The sequence below is a fragment of the Haemorhous mexicanus genome, chromosome 1 (assembly GCF_027477595.1).
Source record: "Haemorhous mexicanus isolate bHaeMex1 chromosome 1, bHaeMex1.pri, whole genome shotgun sequence".
Classification (NCBI taxonomy): Eukaryota; Metazoa; Chordata; class Aves; order Passeriformes; family Fringillidae; genus Haemorhous; species Haemorhous mexicanus.
The window spans coordinates 47259329-47278010 of record NC_082341.1 but is presented as its reverse complement, the minus strand read 5'-3'; the positions used below and the strand labels follow the sequence as shown (position 1 = coordinate 47278010).

The window sequence follows — 18682 nt, the reverse complement described above, 5'->3', positions numbered from 1 at the left end:
CAAACAATGAAAATTTGCTAGGAACAACCTGATCTGCAAATGAGTGTTTGAGAACCATATCTTCTTCACGTGTAAAAAACTACAATGTCTCTGCACAGTCCTGTGTCACTGCCTATTATCAAAATCTACCTTTTCATGTCAAAATCAGAGTTCCCAGTGAAGAGATGCCCTGTGTGAATCTACTGGGGTGTATGGAGGATCTCAGTGAAATGCATCTCCAGTCAGCGGCAAAGCACAAGGCTGAAGCACCCACGGCTGCTGTACCTTGTTTTGCTCATTATTTCTAGAGTACCCAGCAGATGCAGCCTGAGCACAGCACTGCAGGACATCCTCCCTCACACAGAGAGGGATGTGCTCAAGGCCGGGCTGCTCCTTCCTTCCCGAGCCTTGTCACACCACTCGTAGGTACAGAGGGGCTGCCTGGATCAGGACCAGCTCAATGCCTGCTCTAAGACAGCAGTTTTTCCAACAGGGCTCAGAATCCACTAGTTTTCTTTGCATGCTAAAAGGTCTCTCACGCTGGCTCACAGCTGGCTCCTTGCTCTTGAGGTGAAGGAGTTAGTGTAGAAAGTGAAGGGAAACCACTGGTCCCAGTATGGGCACTGGGAGTCCAGTCCTACTTGCCAGGCCAGAAGAATCATAAAGCAGAAAGAAATTTGGTTCTTCATCCAGAAGCAGGCCATCATAGAACTGTTTGGGTCGGAAGGGACCTTAAAAGATCGTCGGGTTCCAACACCACTGCCACGGGCAGGGACATCTTTCACCAGACCAGGTGGGTCAGAGCACCATCCAACCTGGCCTTGAACACTTCTAGGAATGAGGCATCCACAGCCCTGAGGGACCTGTTCAAGTGCCTTCTCACCCCCACAGTAAAGAATTTCTTCCATGTATCTGACCTGAGCCTGCTGTGCTTGCAATACCCTTGGATGAAGAGCAACACTGGATTTTATCAGTTACTGCTTATTTTTAAGCATTGCTTACCCCAACCTTGCTGTAAAATCAGAAAACACCAAAAGCACATGGTCAGCTTAGACAAAACATTGACCCTCTGCCTTCAAGCACTCTGTAGCTAGGAAGATGTCCTATTTTATGCAGCATGGTATTCCATGAAGTTAGGAAGAACAACTATTGAGAGCTTAAATCTGTTACAATAATTCCATTAGATGTATTTTTACATACCTTTTCCAATGCTTCTCTGTCAGCCAGCTCCTGCACAGCCAAAAGCTTGATACTGTAAGAAAAAACAGAGAGAAAAAGAGAATTAATAACTCTACTGCAAGCATTACAGAAATTGAAGAAACAGCAGAAGTGCAGCACTGTTTTTATCCTCTCTCTAGAAAAAAGAAAAACAAGAAATGTTCATGATGAAACAAAATAAAGCAAGAGAGACAATGACACTTTATTTGCTTTGAATTAGCTGTCGCAAGCAGATTTTTTGTTTTCCAAGTTACAAGTGAATCTGAATTTGCCTTACAGAGAAACTGCATCAATCATTACTTTTGCAATATCCCAAATTAACACCAAAGGATCTTCTGAACGACAAGCACAGAAAAATATTCGAGACATTTCTATCAATTGTAGTCAGCTTTGTTCCTCAGTGTCAACAGGTTTCTATAAGTCCCAAAAAACCATTCCCAGGGATTCACAATATTATATATGAAGTGCACTAATTAAGACCACCTAGCTCAAGAAATTTGAGGGAGAGATGAGGGAAATGTGCAGCACCATTTAAAGTTAGGGTAGAAAGGTAATCCTCAATTATTATTCTTGTGATGCCCTTTGTTAATCAATCCCAAATTTCTTCACCTATTGAATCTTTTCTAAGTTTACCTCTAGGGGCTAAATCCTGCACACTGAATTTCATTCACTTCAACAGGGTTAAGAGATCCACTCCAACAGGATTCTACACCTGTATTGTTACTCCACAGGCTCACTTCCCTTACCCAGTCTTAAACCCAGTCACTTAATATATTATCCTTGAACTCCAGAGGATAATTTCCTTTACCCGAGGATACAAAAACATTTTTATGGCAATAGAAGAATCAAATGATGCATATAAATATTGTTTAAATTACTCTCACCACCCTGCACACAGACACAGTAAAAAGCCAGTATAGTTAAAAGCTCAGATTCAAGAAGGTGTGAATAATCAACATACAAGCCTGCCAAAGGATATAATACAAAAAGTTTTATTAGCCTTTCAAAACCTCAGAGCAATATTGCATAATTCTTGAGCATCCACTGACACCTTATATGCTAATTATGTACATCCATCCTGCAACAGCAGCTGGCAAAGCATAGTGCTAGTCCTGTCTTTCTATGGCTTCCCACTGCAGGTATTCACAGCCTAATCCCTAAACACCAATGTGCTTTCACTTTAATGGACTTCCAGCTTTCAGTATCTTCAAGGTATCATAAAAAGCCTATACCCAATGAATTATAAAATAGCTACAGACAATGCATTTCTAGTCTGCAGAGACTATTACTACTAAGACAAAGAGGGTGGAGATGGTTCAGAAAACAATGGGATAATCAGAAAAATGAAAAAGGTATTCCATTAAAGCCCAACCACTGTGGTAGCAGGGGACGTGTGATTTGGTGTTACTGTTTGGTGAACACACTAGGCTGCACACACACAAATTCAGCTGAACTGGAAGGCAGTTAGGGAAAGTACAAAACCAATACAAGGTATTTTTAACATAATTTTCTTTTCAATTCAGCCAGCATGCAAAATAGAGATGGGCTGGGCAGCAAGGAAAGAAGGCTGTTCCATTTAAAAAACACTGCAGTGCTGTGTCCAACTCAGAAGGAGCCTTAGCTGATGCACCTTGGAGAACAAAGTCCAATAACCCAGCAGGAACAATGCAGCCACAGTCAAGACTTTTCTCTGAATTCAGGAGTCACCTCTTCATTTTGGATTACTCACCTCTGTTGCAGTGCACTTGAGAAATACACCGGACGGGTGAGAGGGAGGTGGGCTAACACACACACAGGAGGCACTCAGGGTGCTCACAGCCACCTGGGCTGCTGCAAAGGTGCCTTCAAGTCTATGCATACATGGGTTGGGGGTATGCAAATTATTGTTGCATTTTTCTTTTTGAAGCCAGACATTTTGATTACTTAATCAAATCAGTCAAGGCTGTGGATGCTTCTACCAACTGACTGATTTATTTCTAGAACATTATATGTGAGTTATCTGACACTCAATAGCTACAGAAGAAAGATGTAGACTGCCCTAAAAGCAAGTATCACTTTCATTAAAAGTCATCACCTCACTGTAAAAACCTACCTTCCTTCCCATTTACACCTGTAAAGCCCCACAAGAACTTTTTCAACTGCTATGTACTTATTTTTAAAAAAGTATCCAGTCATAGAAAAGCAAGTAATGAAACAGGAAGCAGGAATCTTTTTACTTTGTTTCATTATATTATGGAGATGCTGTACCCTTGTTCAGAGGTGAAGAAACCATACAAAGGGTTTACCTCTTGCAGAGATACTGCATATGCAGGATCAGAATCAAATCTCAATTCAAATTAGCTGCATGATTTGCAGCAACATTGGTTTGATTCCTGGAGAGAAAAAGACTTCCTCTGCTGTTACAAATTAAGAGATCAATCTTTGCCCAGTACTTTACTCTTTTCTCCTCAGGTGACACCTGAAAATATCTCCAGTATTTTTTCATGGTCAAAAGGAATCTGCAAACACAAGTATCAGCTGCAAGATCCTTCTTTCCTTAAAGCACCATCACAGACTCTTTGTCCATTGGATTACAGCCTGGAAAATTGCTCTTGATAACCAGTTATTTACTGCTATTTCTTCCAGCAGTTCCAAGCAACATTAGTATGTGCTACTTTGATGCAATGTGAGCTTGGAAATTCTGCTTCTTTTCAAGGCTGCTGCTTTGGGCATTTGATGCTTCAAAAAGATTTCAGGCTGCTTATTTAGGCACTACATCAGCAATCTTACAACCACTGAGAGCAGCTCATAACTTCATTTGCTGTTTGTAGCTTTTTGGTTCACCAAGGATTTCAAAGTAGATGGGAATACAGACAGTAACTTGGGGGAAAAGAGGGGGAGGAAATCTCCAATTAAAAAATCCTCAAATGAAATGCAAATAATTACCAAAAGACAAAGCTGAAGCCCAAGCTCTTGCAGTCTACAATACAACACTTAGGTACGACTCTGTTTATGTATATCCTTGGCATAATTTCTTTCATCCTCATCCATGTTGTGCAAACACTAACTCATGAATAAAGTTGTAGAAAAGTCATACTTCCCAAAAAAACCTTATGGCTCCTGGAGAGTCTGCCCTAACTTACTAGCTTTAAAATATACTGGCTAAGAAAGCTGTAATATGAGTAACTATACTGAAAATGCCTCTGCTTGAATATGAAACTCTATTATAAATACTCACTGACTGAATTACTTACATGATCTATTTAAACAAAGCTATTGAAATTAATATCCTGGCACCCCAGGCACACTCAAAAGACTTGAAAACATGCAGCGATCAGGATGAAGGACTCTCCTCCAGCACTGAAAATATGCAAACATGATGTGCTGTCAAGGAAACATGACTCCCTCTTTTTTTGGCCATGGGTGACGCACGGCATTCTCCTCTAAGGGAATTCCTTCTGGTTTCCAGAAGATTAGTCACAGTGCTGAGCAAATGCCTATAGCTTCAACACATTTCTACACCTCAGGGTATCATTGCAATCCTTTCCTCAAAGTCTTCCTACTCAAAAACAAGTAGCATTGGGTTTCTCTTTTTAATCCCACATACCCAGGAGTAATTTAAGTCTTTTTGGCAGCCTTTTGCAACGCTGCAAACTTGCAGATAGGTTCCTTGCCTGCTGATGGCTTCCTGTTCACCCTGAGCCATCAGGACCGCGTTTAATTCGCACTGAGCTTCACTTCCCAGCTTGAATTCACATTACCCACAAAATCCCATCTGCTCTTGCAGTGGGGAATGTTGGGGCTCTCCTAAGAACCACTAGAGGGTCACCTGCCTGCAAACCAGTGAACCTATGGCTCTGCAGCAAGGCAGATGGGATGGTCTGAGACTGCCACACATGGCAGATCCCAGCTCCGTCCATGCAGAATGCACCTCAGGTCTTTACCTCAGGAAGAGAAACTGCTTCCTCCAAAATCAGCTTGAAGAGTGCTTTAGGGGTAGGAAGCTTTTTAGAATTACAGTCAGTTTCTGGACCACCCTGAACAGAACTAGAACTGCAGCCATTACAAACACAGGTCACCTGGCTGCCACTATCAAGAGAGAGGGTCCCCAGAGCAGAGCATCAGTGAGCACAGTGACCTATTTCTGCTGAGCTGAGCACAGCATGGAGCTGAGGCCTCCATTCAGTGCAGAACCTGGCAATTTTGAGGAAAGAGGAAAGAGGAGAAAGTGAGGAAAATGTGAAGCATTAAGTTCAGGAATCAGAGACTCAGTGAAGTGTTTAAGCGAACACTTGGCCTCACGGCGGTGCCCTACAAAAGCTCAATTACATACCTTTGCTGGAGGCCTGAGTTTTTCCAAAACCCTCATGCTTTCTATCAGCCACTGCATAAGCCTAAAGTTAACAACATTGAGAAATGCCATTTGACTTCTCTCGCTTTTCTGTCGCCTTCTTCAGCATACAGCTGCACCAAATCTTGCTTCAGCTAGACTCACAGACATTATTATAAATAGCCCATGCAAAAATCACTCAATCCCAAACCATTTTGAGCAACATTAAATAATTCCTTTCTCCCGTCCTTTTAGTTTACAAACTCTTCCTCTTTGCTCTTGAGATAAGATCCCACAAACATATTATGGCCCACGGTAAAGTTTTATGGAACACTTACATATCTAAGAGTAGAGCATGAATGCATGTAACTGTAGTGTTTACTGACAGACACACATGTGTGAGTTAGCTAACAAAAAGAACAGGAAAAAACCACTTGGGCCACCAAATTTGTATGTCAAAATTGTATCTGAAAACCTATCCAAACCAGCCTTGCTCATAAATCTATTCTGCTCTAAGAGATGGGCATGAAATGTGAGAGTTGGACTAATAAAAGAAAGAAAAAATAAAATGCAGCTGAGCTGTGCTAATGGTACCTGGTAGCACCGGGGGAGGGAGCACTCCCCATCAGCTGCCTGCTTGCCCCATCCCTCCCCTTATTCTCCCCTTGTGCTGCTGAAAGGGCACACTCATCACCTTTCACACCACAGCCCCTGTTTCTCTTTCAGCATTTGCTGGATGAGTAACAATAGGGCAAGTAACAATAAGGTTGGGGAAGCACCCCATACATGTAGGTGTTCCCTGTGAGGGCTGTGGTGGTCCCTGCTGCCCCAGCTGTCAACAGCCTGAGGTCAAGGGCTGTGATTAACTCTTAGAGAAATAGGTGGAGAGCAGGGAAAGCTAACAGCTCAAAAGTGGCAAACACAGATAAACGCAGACCTTGTGGCTTAAACAAATGTGGGGGGAAGTGGGGGGCGGTGGTGTGTACAGAAGGAGCAGGAATGGGGTTTTTTTGGTGTTTGGCTGTTTACTTTAAATCTAGACCTGCTGCTGGACCTTACTGCTAATGACTAATGGGACCCAAGTCTTCTCTTCCTTACTCTGTCTGCCCCTGTGATGACTACCTTGCACAAGCGTAGGTGAAAGAACAGCAGACTCCCCCCAATAGCACCAATTTCACTTAGCAGACTAAGTTTAACACAGTGAGATGACGGAAGAGCAAGTCCGAGCACCCTGGGGCTGCAAAGGGATCTGTGCCACTCCTTTTTTGGGGCTGCCCACACTGACCAGGGCAATGGGTCACCTAAGTGGGATGCCTTCACACTGAATGAGCAACTTTTAAGCTTTCATCAATGCATGCACTGTTAAATATCTTATTTTTGCTGGCATATCCCATTTACAAAGTAGTCATTTCCCCCCAAGACCCTGTTTACTCACATCCCCATAAAAACAAAAGCAGAAGGAGGAAAGAAAAGCATGCTCAATGACTTTCAGCCTCGTACACTTCCTTCATCTACCCCTGTGAAGTTGGATAAGGAAAAAATCCCCAGTTTCTCCTTTTCCAATAAAAGCATCTGCATCTTCTCAATCACTCTTTAAAAGGAAGGAAAAACTGTGCCCAGTGCCACATCTTAACAGCTGCTGGAAGCCACCAGAGAGTTTCTGAAGTAAGCTTAAGGGCTTGGATGGGAATACCATGCCATATTGATTTGGGACTAACTGCCATCTAATGACACAACAAAATATGTTGGAAAAAATGTATCCACAGTAAGAAGAAATAATGATAAAATCAGGAAGCTGCATTTCCTACATATTAAATGTATTTGTATCTATCTATACTATAGATACACATAAAACAGATCATATATGTGTTAGATATAATTTTTGAAACATTCATATATCTACACAACTATATATAGGCAAATTTATTTAGGGCTACTATTTTTTTTGCATCTTCCTCATTGGGATGAAAGTAGATATTCTTCAATGTCTAGTCATTGCTGATTTGCCTGCAGCATGGTCTGAAACCAAAAAGCAGATCAAGGCACTGCAGCTGGAAAGGGAACCAGGAGTAAATGGAAGGAGCAGAGAAGCCAAAATCCATCAAGTAAATTGGCAATGCAGTGCAGGCCACACAAACACTCCCATCCTGATGTTTGCATTCATGGATCCTATTACATTATGTGAGTGATTGAAGTATTTGTCATGGGGAGAAAGGAAACTGTAATGGAACTAGAAGAAGAAAAACATGAATTATGGATGGTTACTACTGAGAGTTGAAGGAGGAGAACAGCAGCATTACAAGGCAGGAGGCAATTGAAATAGTTCATTTCTTTCCTTTCCTATTTCAGCGGTTTCCTGGATTCAGGCATGCTCTCCACTTGCTGTTCTCTGCCCTAAACTTGCAGCAAAGCCATCACTTTGCAGAACCTATGAACTTAGCACTGAGGATCTGATTTATGTTCAGCTGATGCTGTGGTTTCAGTGCAGCTGTATCATTGCAGAGACAGAACAATGATTCATAAACTCTGAGCACTGTGTATTCCCAAGGCATGAGAGAAAAACCAAAAAGGCTGCAAGGCAGCAAACTTCTTCCTAGAATTCTGGGAGGGAATAAAACATGCTCACAATAACTCAAACCAAAACCAACTGCAGGAAACACATGAATGCCCATGTATAATGAGACCTGGAAGCTTTCTTGACCACCTCCTTGGAAACACCCAACCCAAGCTATTTCCAAATGGATGAAATCCATGCTGCTGTGCATACAGACTTTCACTACATCAGTAAGCAGAGCAGGTCACACTCAGCAAAATTAAGAGGGGAGCTGCTCAAAACTCAGAGAATCTCTGTGAGGCTAAAGAAACATCACTCTTATCCATCTACCCAGAAAAGGTGTCTCCTGAGTCGTGAAGCAGTGATGCTTTTTCAGGACACTTGTGCAAATTCCAGGGGTTCTATCAGGGAGAGTAGGTTAGGAGCAACTGGGAAGAGTCCTATTTACCTCTTTCTCCACATAGAGGATCAGATCTTGGGCCTAATTCTTTCCTTTTTTCAGGAAAGGGAGGAGAAGAGGACATCATTTCCACCTTTATGAAGTCTCTCTGAAGATTCCCTCAAACTTTTACACTAGAAGAAGTCACAGAAGGGTCATCCTTTGGGTGCATGCAATGCACACATAAATACTGTCCTTTCTTACATTATTAGGTTCATAAATCTGCATTTGAGGTACAGAGTATTGAAGACTCAAGCATTGTGCTAACTGTACTTTTCAGAAACACTTGACTAAGTTAGAGGCCATCCTATGGCCTTTTCTCTTGATATCCTGTTATTATTCTTTCCTGTCCTTCTCCAATTCGGTCTCTGCAAACTGGTGCAATGCCAAGACAGTGGCAGCAGGTAGAAAAGTAAAAGTCAGGGAAGACTTCCAAGGTCCTCAAAAGAAATGCTGGTTATTAAGGGCTGGGATACATTGCACTTGATTGAACAGAATCAAAGCTGATTCCTGAGAGGCAAAGGTTAATTAGGCAAATGGCTCAAAAGGATCAATCTGTTCTAACCCATTATTTGTTGTTTTTTTTTTTTTTCTTAATTTTAAAAGAGAGTTTAAAATAGACTAGGCAGCTGAAAATATGTCTCAAATTCCCAAATGCATGAGATGAAACCACAAAAGGCCTGAGATTGCCAGGATGCCAGGAACATAATGACTACAAAATGGTAACCTAATGAATAAAGAAGCAGTAAATCAAATACCTATATTAAATTATACTAAACACAGCAATCTTGTCCATACATAAATACTAAAAGGAACCAAGTACATGCAGTGGCAATGCAGCCAAACTCCCAAAATCACTCAAAACTCAGGGTGACAGTCCAGCAGGCTTCTTTGTCACCACTTCCACCTCCACCTTCACTGATTGCTCCTGTGACAAACACTTCACTACACGATAATTCAGGCAACACAAGAGAGTACTACTGCAAGCGGTGTGTCTGTGTGTATGTGTGTTATATCTATCCACAAAAAAATTACAGCAGTTGTTGCAACTCCCTTCTGACAGACAGCAAACCAAAATCAGTTGCCTGCATTTAATAAAAAAAGTGGGGGAGTTGCTTTTTGGCTTAATTCATATAATGCTAAAATGCACTTTTCCTCCTCAGTATATTTTTTTCTTATTATATTTAGCTAAGAACAATAATGTCTTCATCCAAACCAGTTCACCTTATGCTCAATTGTTTTGGAGTTGGGAAAAATCCTCTGTATAATGTCCACAGTCACAGGATTTTATTTTTTAATTTTTCAAAATATGCCCATTTCCTTATAATTCTGCAGGAAGAGAAAGACTCACAGAGAATGTTGTGTCTGCGGCAACATTGATTTCTTCTGAGTCACTAAACTGGACATGAACAGCTTATTTAACTTGCACTGAATTATTCAAATCTGTCCAAGAAGGGAGGAGATCAACACTGAAAACAAAAATTTAGAAGGTCATAAAAATCAAAGGTGACTTAGAGCTTCCAAATATAGGCATTATGTTATAGTGTATGCAGTCCCTGGCATTTGGCTCTTTTTCTGGATTTTCTGAATCATTCCTTGCTGGGGTAGAGTCTCTTAGTTCCAGAAACAGCACCTTCTCCCACCCAATCCTGCCTTACAGCAGCAGTGGAAAAACAGAGTAGTCTCTAGTTAAAAAAATGGATATGCTTGGAAAGGGCACACCACCACACTACCCTTCTGTTGTGAATTACAAAGCTTACAGCAAAATTATGGGGCCTTGGGAGGCAAAGTGGTTAATTGGGACTCTACTTTAAAAATATGCCTCTGTGTCCCTGCAAAATAAAATGTGATTTGAAATAGCCCACATCCCTTTCTCCGTTAGGTACATGAACCATATGCTATCAAGCTCTCATGTGAAAGCTCGTCATGGCCCTCTATTCAGCCTCAGAAACCTAAGGCAGTATTACTTTGCCATACATGCACAGCCTCCTCTCAGAGAAATGAGTTTACACGGTTAAAATCATTACAAAGGAATACAGTGAAAGTCAGTTTGCTTTGCAAAAAATTTTCTCAGGAGCAATTGTCAGCCTTACGGCAGTACAACTATGATCAGCTGGTGACATCTGAGTGCCACTAAGATTTATCCTGGTGTTGTGCAAAGAGTATTGAAGCTTCCTGGCTGAATCTGGTTAGAGAACTTTGCAGGTTTTTACAGCACACTCTTAAGAAAGAGATTGACCCTGAAGAGCCAGCTCCCTCTTCCAAGAGGCTGGCAAAGCGCCACAGCGATTGTGCATTTCACACGTGCATCTTTTGCAGAAGTCTTCGTGCCAAAACGGAATCGTTTAAGTGCTGGAAAACACTAAACACTGGGTATTAAAACAGAAGAAGGGGCACAAGAAATGCTCCAAGAGATCCTACAAAATTATTGAGGAGAGGCACTGTGATGAGGGAAAAGGAGCACTACAGAAACCAAGAGCAGCGCTTTGGTCAAGTGCACTTTTCTCCATAGCTCTTTCATGAGCAGCTTAGGTTGTCTTACAAATTCAAGGACATTTTGAGAAAAATGCTAAAAGGAAGTGCATCATTATAACAGGTGGGAAACAAAGCAGAAACTGTATTAGCAGACAGCCCGTATATTTTAAGGAGGACTTCCCACATTGTGGCCAAAAGCCAGCCCACCTGTATTCCTATAGTGGTGCTTGGGAAGCTGGTGACAGGACCTTGACACCAGTGCTCTGCGAGGGCAAGGAGCAGGCATCCAAAGACTTTGTCAAGGTGACTGAGACCTTGTCACTGTGAGAGATGGGGAAAATGTGGGTTTAACAAGATAACACTCATGCATTACTACTCCAAGAAAAGTCTCCAGTGCAGGCCTAGCCTAACACTATTGAGTCTGCATGTCAACACAGTGGAGCGTCAGTCAGCACAGCCATCTGCTGCTCCACACACAGGAATGGCGTCAGGACCCACTGCCAACAACTGGGGTGCTCTCCTTATAGCATCTATCCCAGATGGTGAAGGAAAGGTCACAATAGATGAGAATTCCTCAAAACTGTCACTCAGCTAGCCTACGCAAAGGTTACTGAAAACAGAGCAACCCAAGCTTTGAATGAACATGAACACACATCCTCCTAAAACAGAGGTTAATTGCACAGTCCAAAACAAAAAGTGAAGAAATAGAAAACTGTGAAGAGAAGCAGGCCAGAGGCAGCAAAGGCAGAAAACCCAAGTTTTGCATACCAGCAAAGATGACACTCCTCCGTCTTGCAGGCACCCGAGCCTTTAAATGTCAGAAAAGCCACAGAAAACATCTCAGCCTTCTGTCAGCCTGCGCTATTATTTACAAATAGTGTTGATGTTAAGCCATAAAGAATTTTGTTTACACTGATGTAACACTACGCTCTTAGGTTGCCAGAAATGCAAATAATATTGTAGCCAGAAAACAACAGTCAGCCAATACAGAGGTTGCATCTGCAAGAGCCCACAGAAAGCACAAATTAGATAAGAAAACTACCTGTCAAATAAGGGTAAGAAGTTAAAAGCCTTCTTTTCAAGAGCCAATTAACAAAACTATCCTATCAGCTTCATCTACAACATCACATGATACTGCATTAGAAAAGGGAATTTAGCTTATGGGGCATTTGGAGTGCCATTTATATAACTTTAACCCAAATAACAGACCATCTGATCTTTCTATCAGTCCAGTTGTTTTGTACTTCAGTAATGACTTTGAAGTGTGATGAGGGTTATGTGAAGCTTAAGCCTCCAGTTAGCCAAAAGCTACAACCGCATAAAGCCTGTGCTCCGAGTATCGGAGTAACACGGAAAGGTTGGGATTTAAACCTCCCGTGGATGCATCACATAGCTGTAACTCTAATCCGGGAGCAAATGTAATCCGTCCTCGGTTCTCAAAGTCAGAAAAACTGGCTGAGTCAACACTCTCCCAGCCAACAGCTGTCCTCAAACCAGCCTCTGCTCAGTTTGCTGGCAGAGATACACCAAGCAGAAGGGACAGACCACTAAAAAAGAAAGTAGAAGCAATGCAAACATGAAGTCAGGCAGACTATGGCCTATTTCCACAGGCTGCTACCTTTCACTTTTTCCACTGCTTCTCAGAAAATTCCTTGAGACAGTGGGTGGCAAAGAGAAGAATCTCCTACTAACCAAATCCTGTGCGCCTGTCTCTAGCAGTACTGCAGAGCCACAAACCCAGGAACACTGGTCAAAAGAGACCATTAGATGCAGCAGTGTCCTCAACACAGGGCTATCATGAGGTCAGCTGTAGTCTTGAAAACCTCTAAAACACTAAGATACCATGACCTTGAGATAGCATCTTCCAGTGCTGCACCAGCTTCTGAGTGAGGAAGCTTCTTTTAACATCTGTTTTAAAGATCCCAAGCCAACCAAATGCCCTCTTGTAGTAAAGCAGGGAGTTATTTTACTTGCAGTGCTGAGCTATGGGCTTCCATTTGAGCTTCACAAGGCTTCATTGACACAGCTGAGTTTCTTCAGGATCTTCTGGATTCAAGGGCTACCATCTGCCACAGTGGCCACTCCCTCAAACTACACACTGTTATAGAGCATAATAACTTTTTACTCATCATAAAGGATAATTATCCTGCATGGCAAATATCTACTGCCACAAACGGTCTTTGTTGACAAAGGAAGAGGCTTATCTGACAAGATACAGGGGGTTAAGTAATGTTTTCTTTCCCCTGCCCCAACAGTAGCTTGTGCCAGATTCTTTAGAGACACATGGTAAGGAAGGCAAAGGGTTTTCCCACTTTCCCTGCTGTTCTCATCTCTCATAACAGGATGGCACCACTGTCCACATAAGCATCTCCTCTGGTGGGTCCCAGGCTCTCTGGGCTGCAGCCTGCTGTCAAGATTGAAGCTGCCCTCCACAGCAGATGACATGCTGTTGTGAAATATTTGACCAAAAGATACACAAAAGGGATGTCTCACCAATGACGAGACCACAGTCAAATCAATCACACCCCAGAGATGAGGTAGGTGGAGGGCAACTAATCCTTTATTTGAGCTTCTGCCTAGGTCTCCTAAACTGTGTGGCATTTTCTGGCATGGGTTTATTAACATGCCATGTTAAAAGTTTCCTTGAATAAAGCACAACAGAAGGTTTTTCCCCTTGTTGTATAATGTGCTTAGCCAATAGCACAGCTGAGTTACTTTATATTCACTTATCACAGCAGCCTCTTTGTTCTAGTATCTTATGACTTTGAGATCAGGACAAACTCCTTCAGTTAAAGAGCCTCATTAAAGTGATTACTTCTCCTAGAGAAGAGGGAAAATCTTAAGTTTCTGTGATGGAAGTTATCACTGAGAGTTTTAAATTGTGGAATACTTATATGTGGAATAGCAAGTTTCAAATCAAGAGTGTTATATGTGTACACACACAGAAGCTTATACTGCCTGTAATAATTGGCACTGTTACAAAAGCAGATCCTTTGGTCAATGTCTGCAGAAAGACTGCACAGCAGCCTGCCTAGTAAATGTTTCCCTGCAGCAGAGGTCTGGGCACAGAAGCATGGCAGCTCACAGTTTCTCCTTGGTCCTAAGGAAAAGCCATGTTCTGTGGAAGCTCAAGAGGAATGCCATCAAAGTGGAGCCTCCTGAAACTCCAGGTGAATGGCAGAACAGCAACGAAGCCAGAACCCCATGTAATTTCTAGAGCAATTCCTGCAATTTCAAGAGCATGAGTCATGACTTTACAGCAAACAGAACCCCTGCATTTGTCAGAGTTGAAAAAAATAAAAAGCAAACAAATGAGAATTAGTGTCAGTCTCCAAGTGCCCGAATTTGATAAGGAATAGTACAGCACAGCTGAACAAGGCCAGGCAGAGCAGCATCATGCTGAAACACAACAGCACTGCCCAGGCACCCTGCTCCCAGCACCACGCTGGCCACATCCACCCTCCTGGTGGCCGTAGGACACAGCTCTATCTCCCTCAATAGGCAGCAGGACATGTACTGCTTCTTCTTCACTGATCAGAATGTGCTTGAAGCCCCAGAGAAGTGAGTGCGCCCATCCAGCATTGTGTCAGAGAGGAGGTGGGATTGACCCAGAGTGGCTACAGTTCCCAGCCACAGTCTACTCCACTTAGACCACCTCATGTTTTTGTTCCTCATTTAGACATTTTACAAAGCAGGAACACATACACGTTATAGAAGTGCTAATTAGTGTACAGGTCTCCTACTTCCCACCTAAGGACATTAATGCATTATTCATTCTTCAGCATTTACTCTTCACTATTTGGATCATTCCTCTGATTTTTGTCATAGGCCCCCTTCCTCCCCCCACAATTTAGTCAAACAGCTCCGAGCTATAATCTTGATTACAAATTGCAAGCCCTGGTTTTTAGAAGATTAATAATGGAGGCAGAGGAAAAACCTGGTGGATGACAAGTGGTAGTTTAGAAGAACAGGACAGCAACAGGAAGTGTCAGAGTCTTCTTCTCAGAAAGGCCCTGTTAAGCAACAGAAGTCTGAGACTCTCTCTTTCTCAGAGGGCATCAAACAAATCCCCAAGCACTGAACAGCTGCAGCTTAATCCTAAATGGCCATATGCTATTTAAAAAATAAGCCAAAATAATCAAAAATTCAAACCAAAAGCAGGACACCTAAGAAATCACACAGGCTGGGAGGATGGAAAGCGTTATTAATTTTATTTTAGAGCTCTTAATAAACACTGATGCCTGCAAACTGTCACAGCTGCTGCAGTGCATAGCCAGCATGCAGGTATGTAACCTTACATACAACTTTGTAACAATACAAAGTTGTAGAAATGACTGTTACAAAAATTGCAGAGGACTGCATCTATGGAGGAATTCTATTTAACCTGCTAGTATCCTGCTAGTATCCACCTGCCTGCTAGTAATCACTAAGTAAAAAAGGAAAGATTTAAGGTCTAAAGAAAAGAGGACTTGTCATATCTGCTTTACCAGATGCATAATAGTGAACAATAAACACGATTCTGCTGTGTCAGCTCTGTCACCAAAGTTTTTTCTTTAGAGAGGGTACAGGTAAACTTAAAAGTAAGATCCCAAATCCTTATAATTTTAAAGACTGTGAGCTTGTTGGGGATTTAAAAAAAAAAATCTTTTTAAAGCTCTTCAAAGAGCCATAGAAAGGAGATTTTGTTAAACACATGATTCTCAGCATCTTCTTATTTGTGCTACACAGTGTGTGTAGGGCAAAGATTTAAGGCGCTTTGCCTGTGAGTGGATGCAGCCTGCCACGAGCTGCAGCAGTGTGCATTGCCTGAACTGAAATAACCCTGCACAGGCAGGGATCCAGCCAGACATCTTAGGGGTTACTACGATTCACACTGAAAGAAAGGAAACACTGACTCTCACTCTCTCTCACTAATAAAAATTAAAATTGCCAAAGGCAGATGTCTCCACATGCTTAAATTCAGCTGGAGAGTATTTGGTTGGGATTGTATTGCCACAGGACTGAATAAGAGGAAGTTCTCCTATCTCCCTTGGTTAAGCAAAACCAGCATGACGTTTTTGCTTTACAGAAAAAAGAGAAAAATAGCACACACACCACACAGCCTCTATACTACTGCAAGGGAAAGAAGTTCCTGATGTTATGCAAGTCTTAGCAATGTAAGAAAGGTTAATAGAGTTTACTGAACTTTTAATAGGGCATAACTCTAGCATACCTGCACAGCATCAAAAAGGTGATTTCATTCCTTTTCCTGTTTATTGCTCCATGACTCAAGGCTCAGAAAGGAGAAGGGGTTTGGAGGCAGAAGCCATTTCTCCTTTCCATTCACCCTGGCTAAGCATTCCAGTTTTTTGCAGATGTGCAGCACACGTTAAAGGGTACTGAGGCTTCCAGACACATGAATCACTTCAGTGGGACTGATGTTGTTTTGCAGTCCAGGTGGCCAGGATACCCAGAGAGAAGGAAAGCCTCCACATCCACATGTTGTCCTGATGAAGGGGAGTCCGTGGAACAGCAGCTGGGAAGGCGTAGTCCCCCATCAGGCTGGCTCCTCCCATACACAATGCCAATCAGGCACTTGGGGCTTCTTGAATCTTAATCTACATCTGAACTGCCTGTGGTCCCTTAGAGGCTCATCAGCTTCACTAGCTTAATCAATAAAACACTAAGCAAATGATAACCCTACTGTGGCATATACATATAAGCCAGTAAGGAAAATCACAACTGCTTCCCCAATGCCTGAAACCCCAATATTCAGGAAAAGACTGGCCATATCACAGATGATGAAAAGAAAGCAGGTACAGAAGCATTCAGTCGCTTCACTGAATAAGAAAGCTGACTGCAAGATGGCAATTTTGGCATCTCAGTACGGTCAACATGAAGCAGCACCATCCTTGGGGATAGGAGCATGAGGAAACATAAAAATGATCCCTAATGGAGCAAAGAGGTAGGATGGGTGTCTGGGTGACACCATAGGTCATAGGCAACCTCTTACCAAGTCCACAGCAAGCTCAGCAAGGCAATGATGACAAGACTGGGTGGTCTCACTCAGACAGTGCCAGACGTACAAATGACCATGTAGTGACACGGGAGGATGAGGAAAGAAGCAGTACCCTTGGGGAAAAAAGGCTACAGAGGCTGCAGTCGTGCCTTCCTCTTTTAGGAGGACATCGGGAGGAGATGACAACATATGCTACATATCTCATGACATAAACACAGAGGAAAATGCTAAGGACAGCTTTCCCAGAAGTGGGGTAGAAGAAGGGAGCAGAAAGGAGATTTTTAAATTGCCCTTCCCCTCTTCAGAGAAAAGCACAAATAGTTCAGGCAAAAAAAAAAATGACACATTTTAGTAGTCAGCATGGGCAGAAAAAGAAGCTGAGCTCACACTGGAACAGATTTTCAGCAATGATGCTCCTCCCTTCATTTGAAAGGATGGCAGGGTGCTCTTCCCAGAGCCTGGGTCACTACAAAACCTCCCACCAGCTGAAGTTTGCTGACCCACAGCCAGAAGCAGAGAGACAACCTGTTCTGATGAGCAAGCGGGGGCAACTTGTGCGTGCACAGATACAAAGACAGCATGCAAAGGGAGTTTTGTTATACCATGAGGCAGAACCAACACTTTGTTGGGATCAATCTACCTCCCTGTCTAGCAGGAAAACATAATTTAGTCAACATTGCCACAAACCACTACTTCACAACCAGCTCTGCACTGAAGAAATCTCTCACAAGGCAAACCATCTGATTTCCTAAGTCAGCAAAGCCAGCATGCTGGGCTTTTGATTTCCCCTCTGCCCTACCCCCATCCCAAAACACAATAATGCTTTAAAGCCCTCTTTCAGGAAGGGAAATACCCATCGTGTCTACAGGATGTGAGGTGAAAGGGATGTGGGTTAGCTGGAGGAGGTGGAGCAATATGTCTCCGATGGCTGTGACCTTTACGTCACACCAGGATGTGACCCAAAGCTCACAGTGGCAACCCATAGAATAATAGAAATATTTAGGCTGGAAAAGACCTGCAAGATCACCAGCTCCAACCATTAACCTGACAGCACCAAGTTCACCACTAAACCCTGTCCCTAAGCACCACACCTACACATCTTATAAATACCAACAGGGTCGGCAACTCAACCCCTTCCCTTGGCAGCCTATTCCAATACTTGGCAACCCTTTCAGCGAAGAAAATTTTCCTAATGTCCAATCTAAGATCATGTATATCATTGTGGGATTTGACTGACTACCCACCTCCCACTTTAGCTGTCCTATCTCCCAAGAGCACAGCCTCTTCCACAGGACATGCTCTGAGGGATGAAAGCAAAAAGTGTGAGATTACAGATCACAACAGACCTGCAAAATTGTTAAGTGTAGCTCTAGGTTAATTCTGCTATTTTTTCATAAACTATCTTCACCATTTTTGAATATTCCCAGGAGGCAAAACTTGAAAGTTAGAGCCTGATACTGCAAAGGAGGCTCCAACATCTATTTAGGGAATAGACAGGACCCACCATAGATCCACCACTGATTTAGGGATCCCAGTCATGCTGGCTGGTGCTAATGGTTATGGATGTTTCCAGGTTCTTGTCATTAGGAGAAAACCTGAGAAAAATCCCAGCTTCCCTCTCCTTTAATATCTCCTTCTGTGCTCCAAATACACATAGCTAATAACATCAGAAGGAGCAGCAGAGTGAACAGTAGCACAGCCAGATGTACC

General features: G+C 42.6%; 1 protein-coding gene across 1 annotated transcript in view; it reads right to left on the bottom strand.

Moving 5' to 3' along the window:
- EEPD1 (endonuclease/exonuclease/phosphatase family domain containing 1) overlaps positions 1-18682 on the bottom strand; it is a 62917-nt gene that overhangs the window by 28697 nt on the left and 15538 nt on the right. The window contains exon 2 of the mRNA XM_059848680.1: positions 1180-1231. Coding sequence (XP_059704663.1) covers positions 1180-1231 — 52 coding nt within the window. The remainder of the gene's footprint in view (positions 1-1179; positions 1232-18682) is intronic.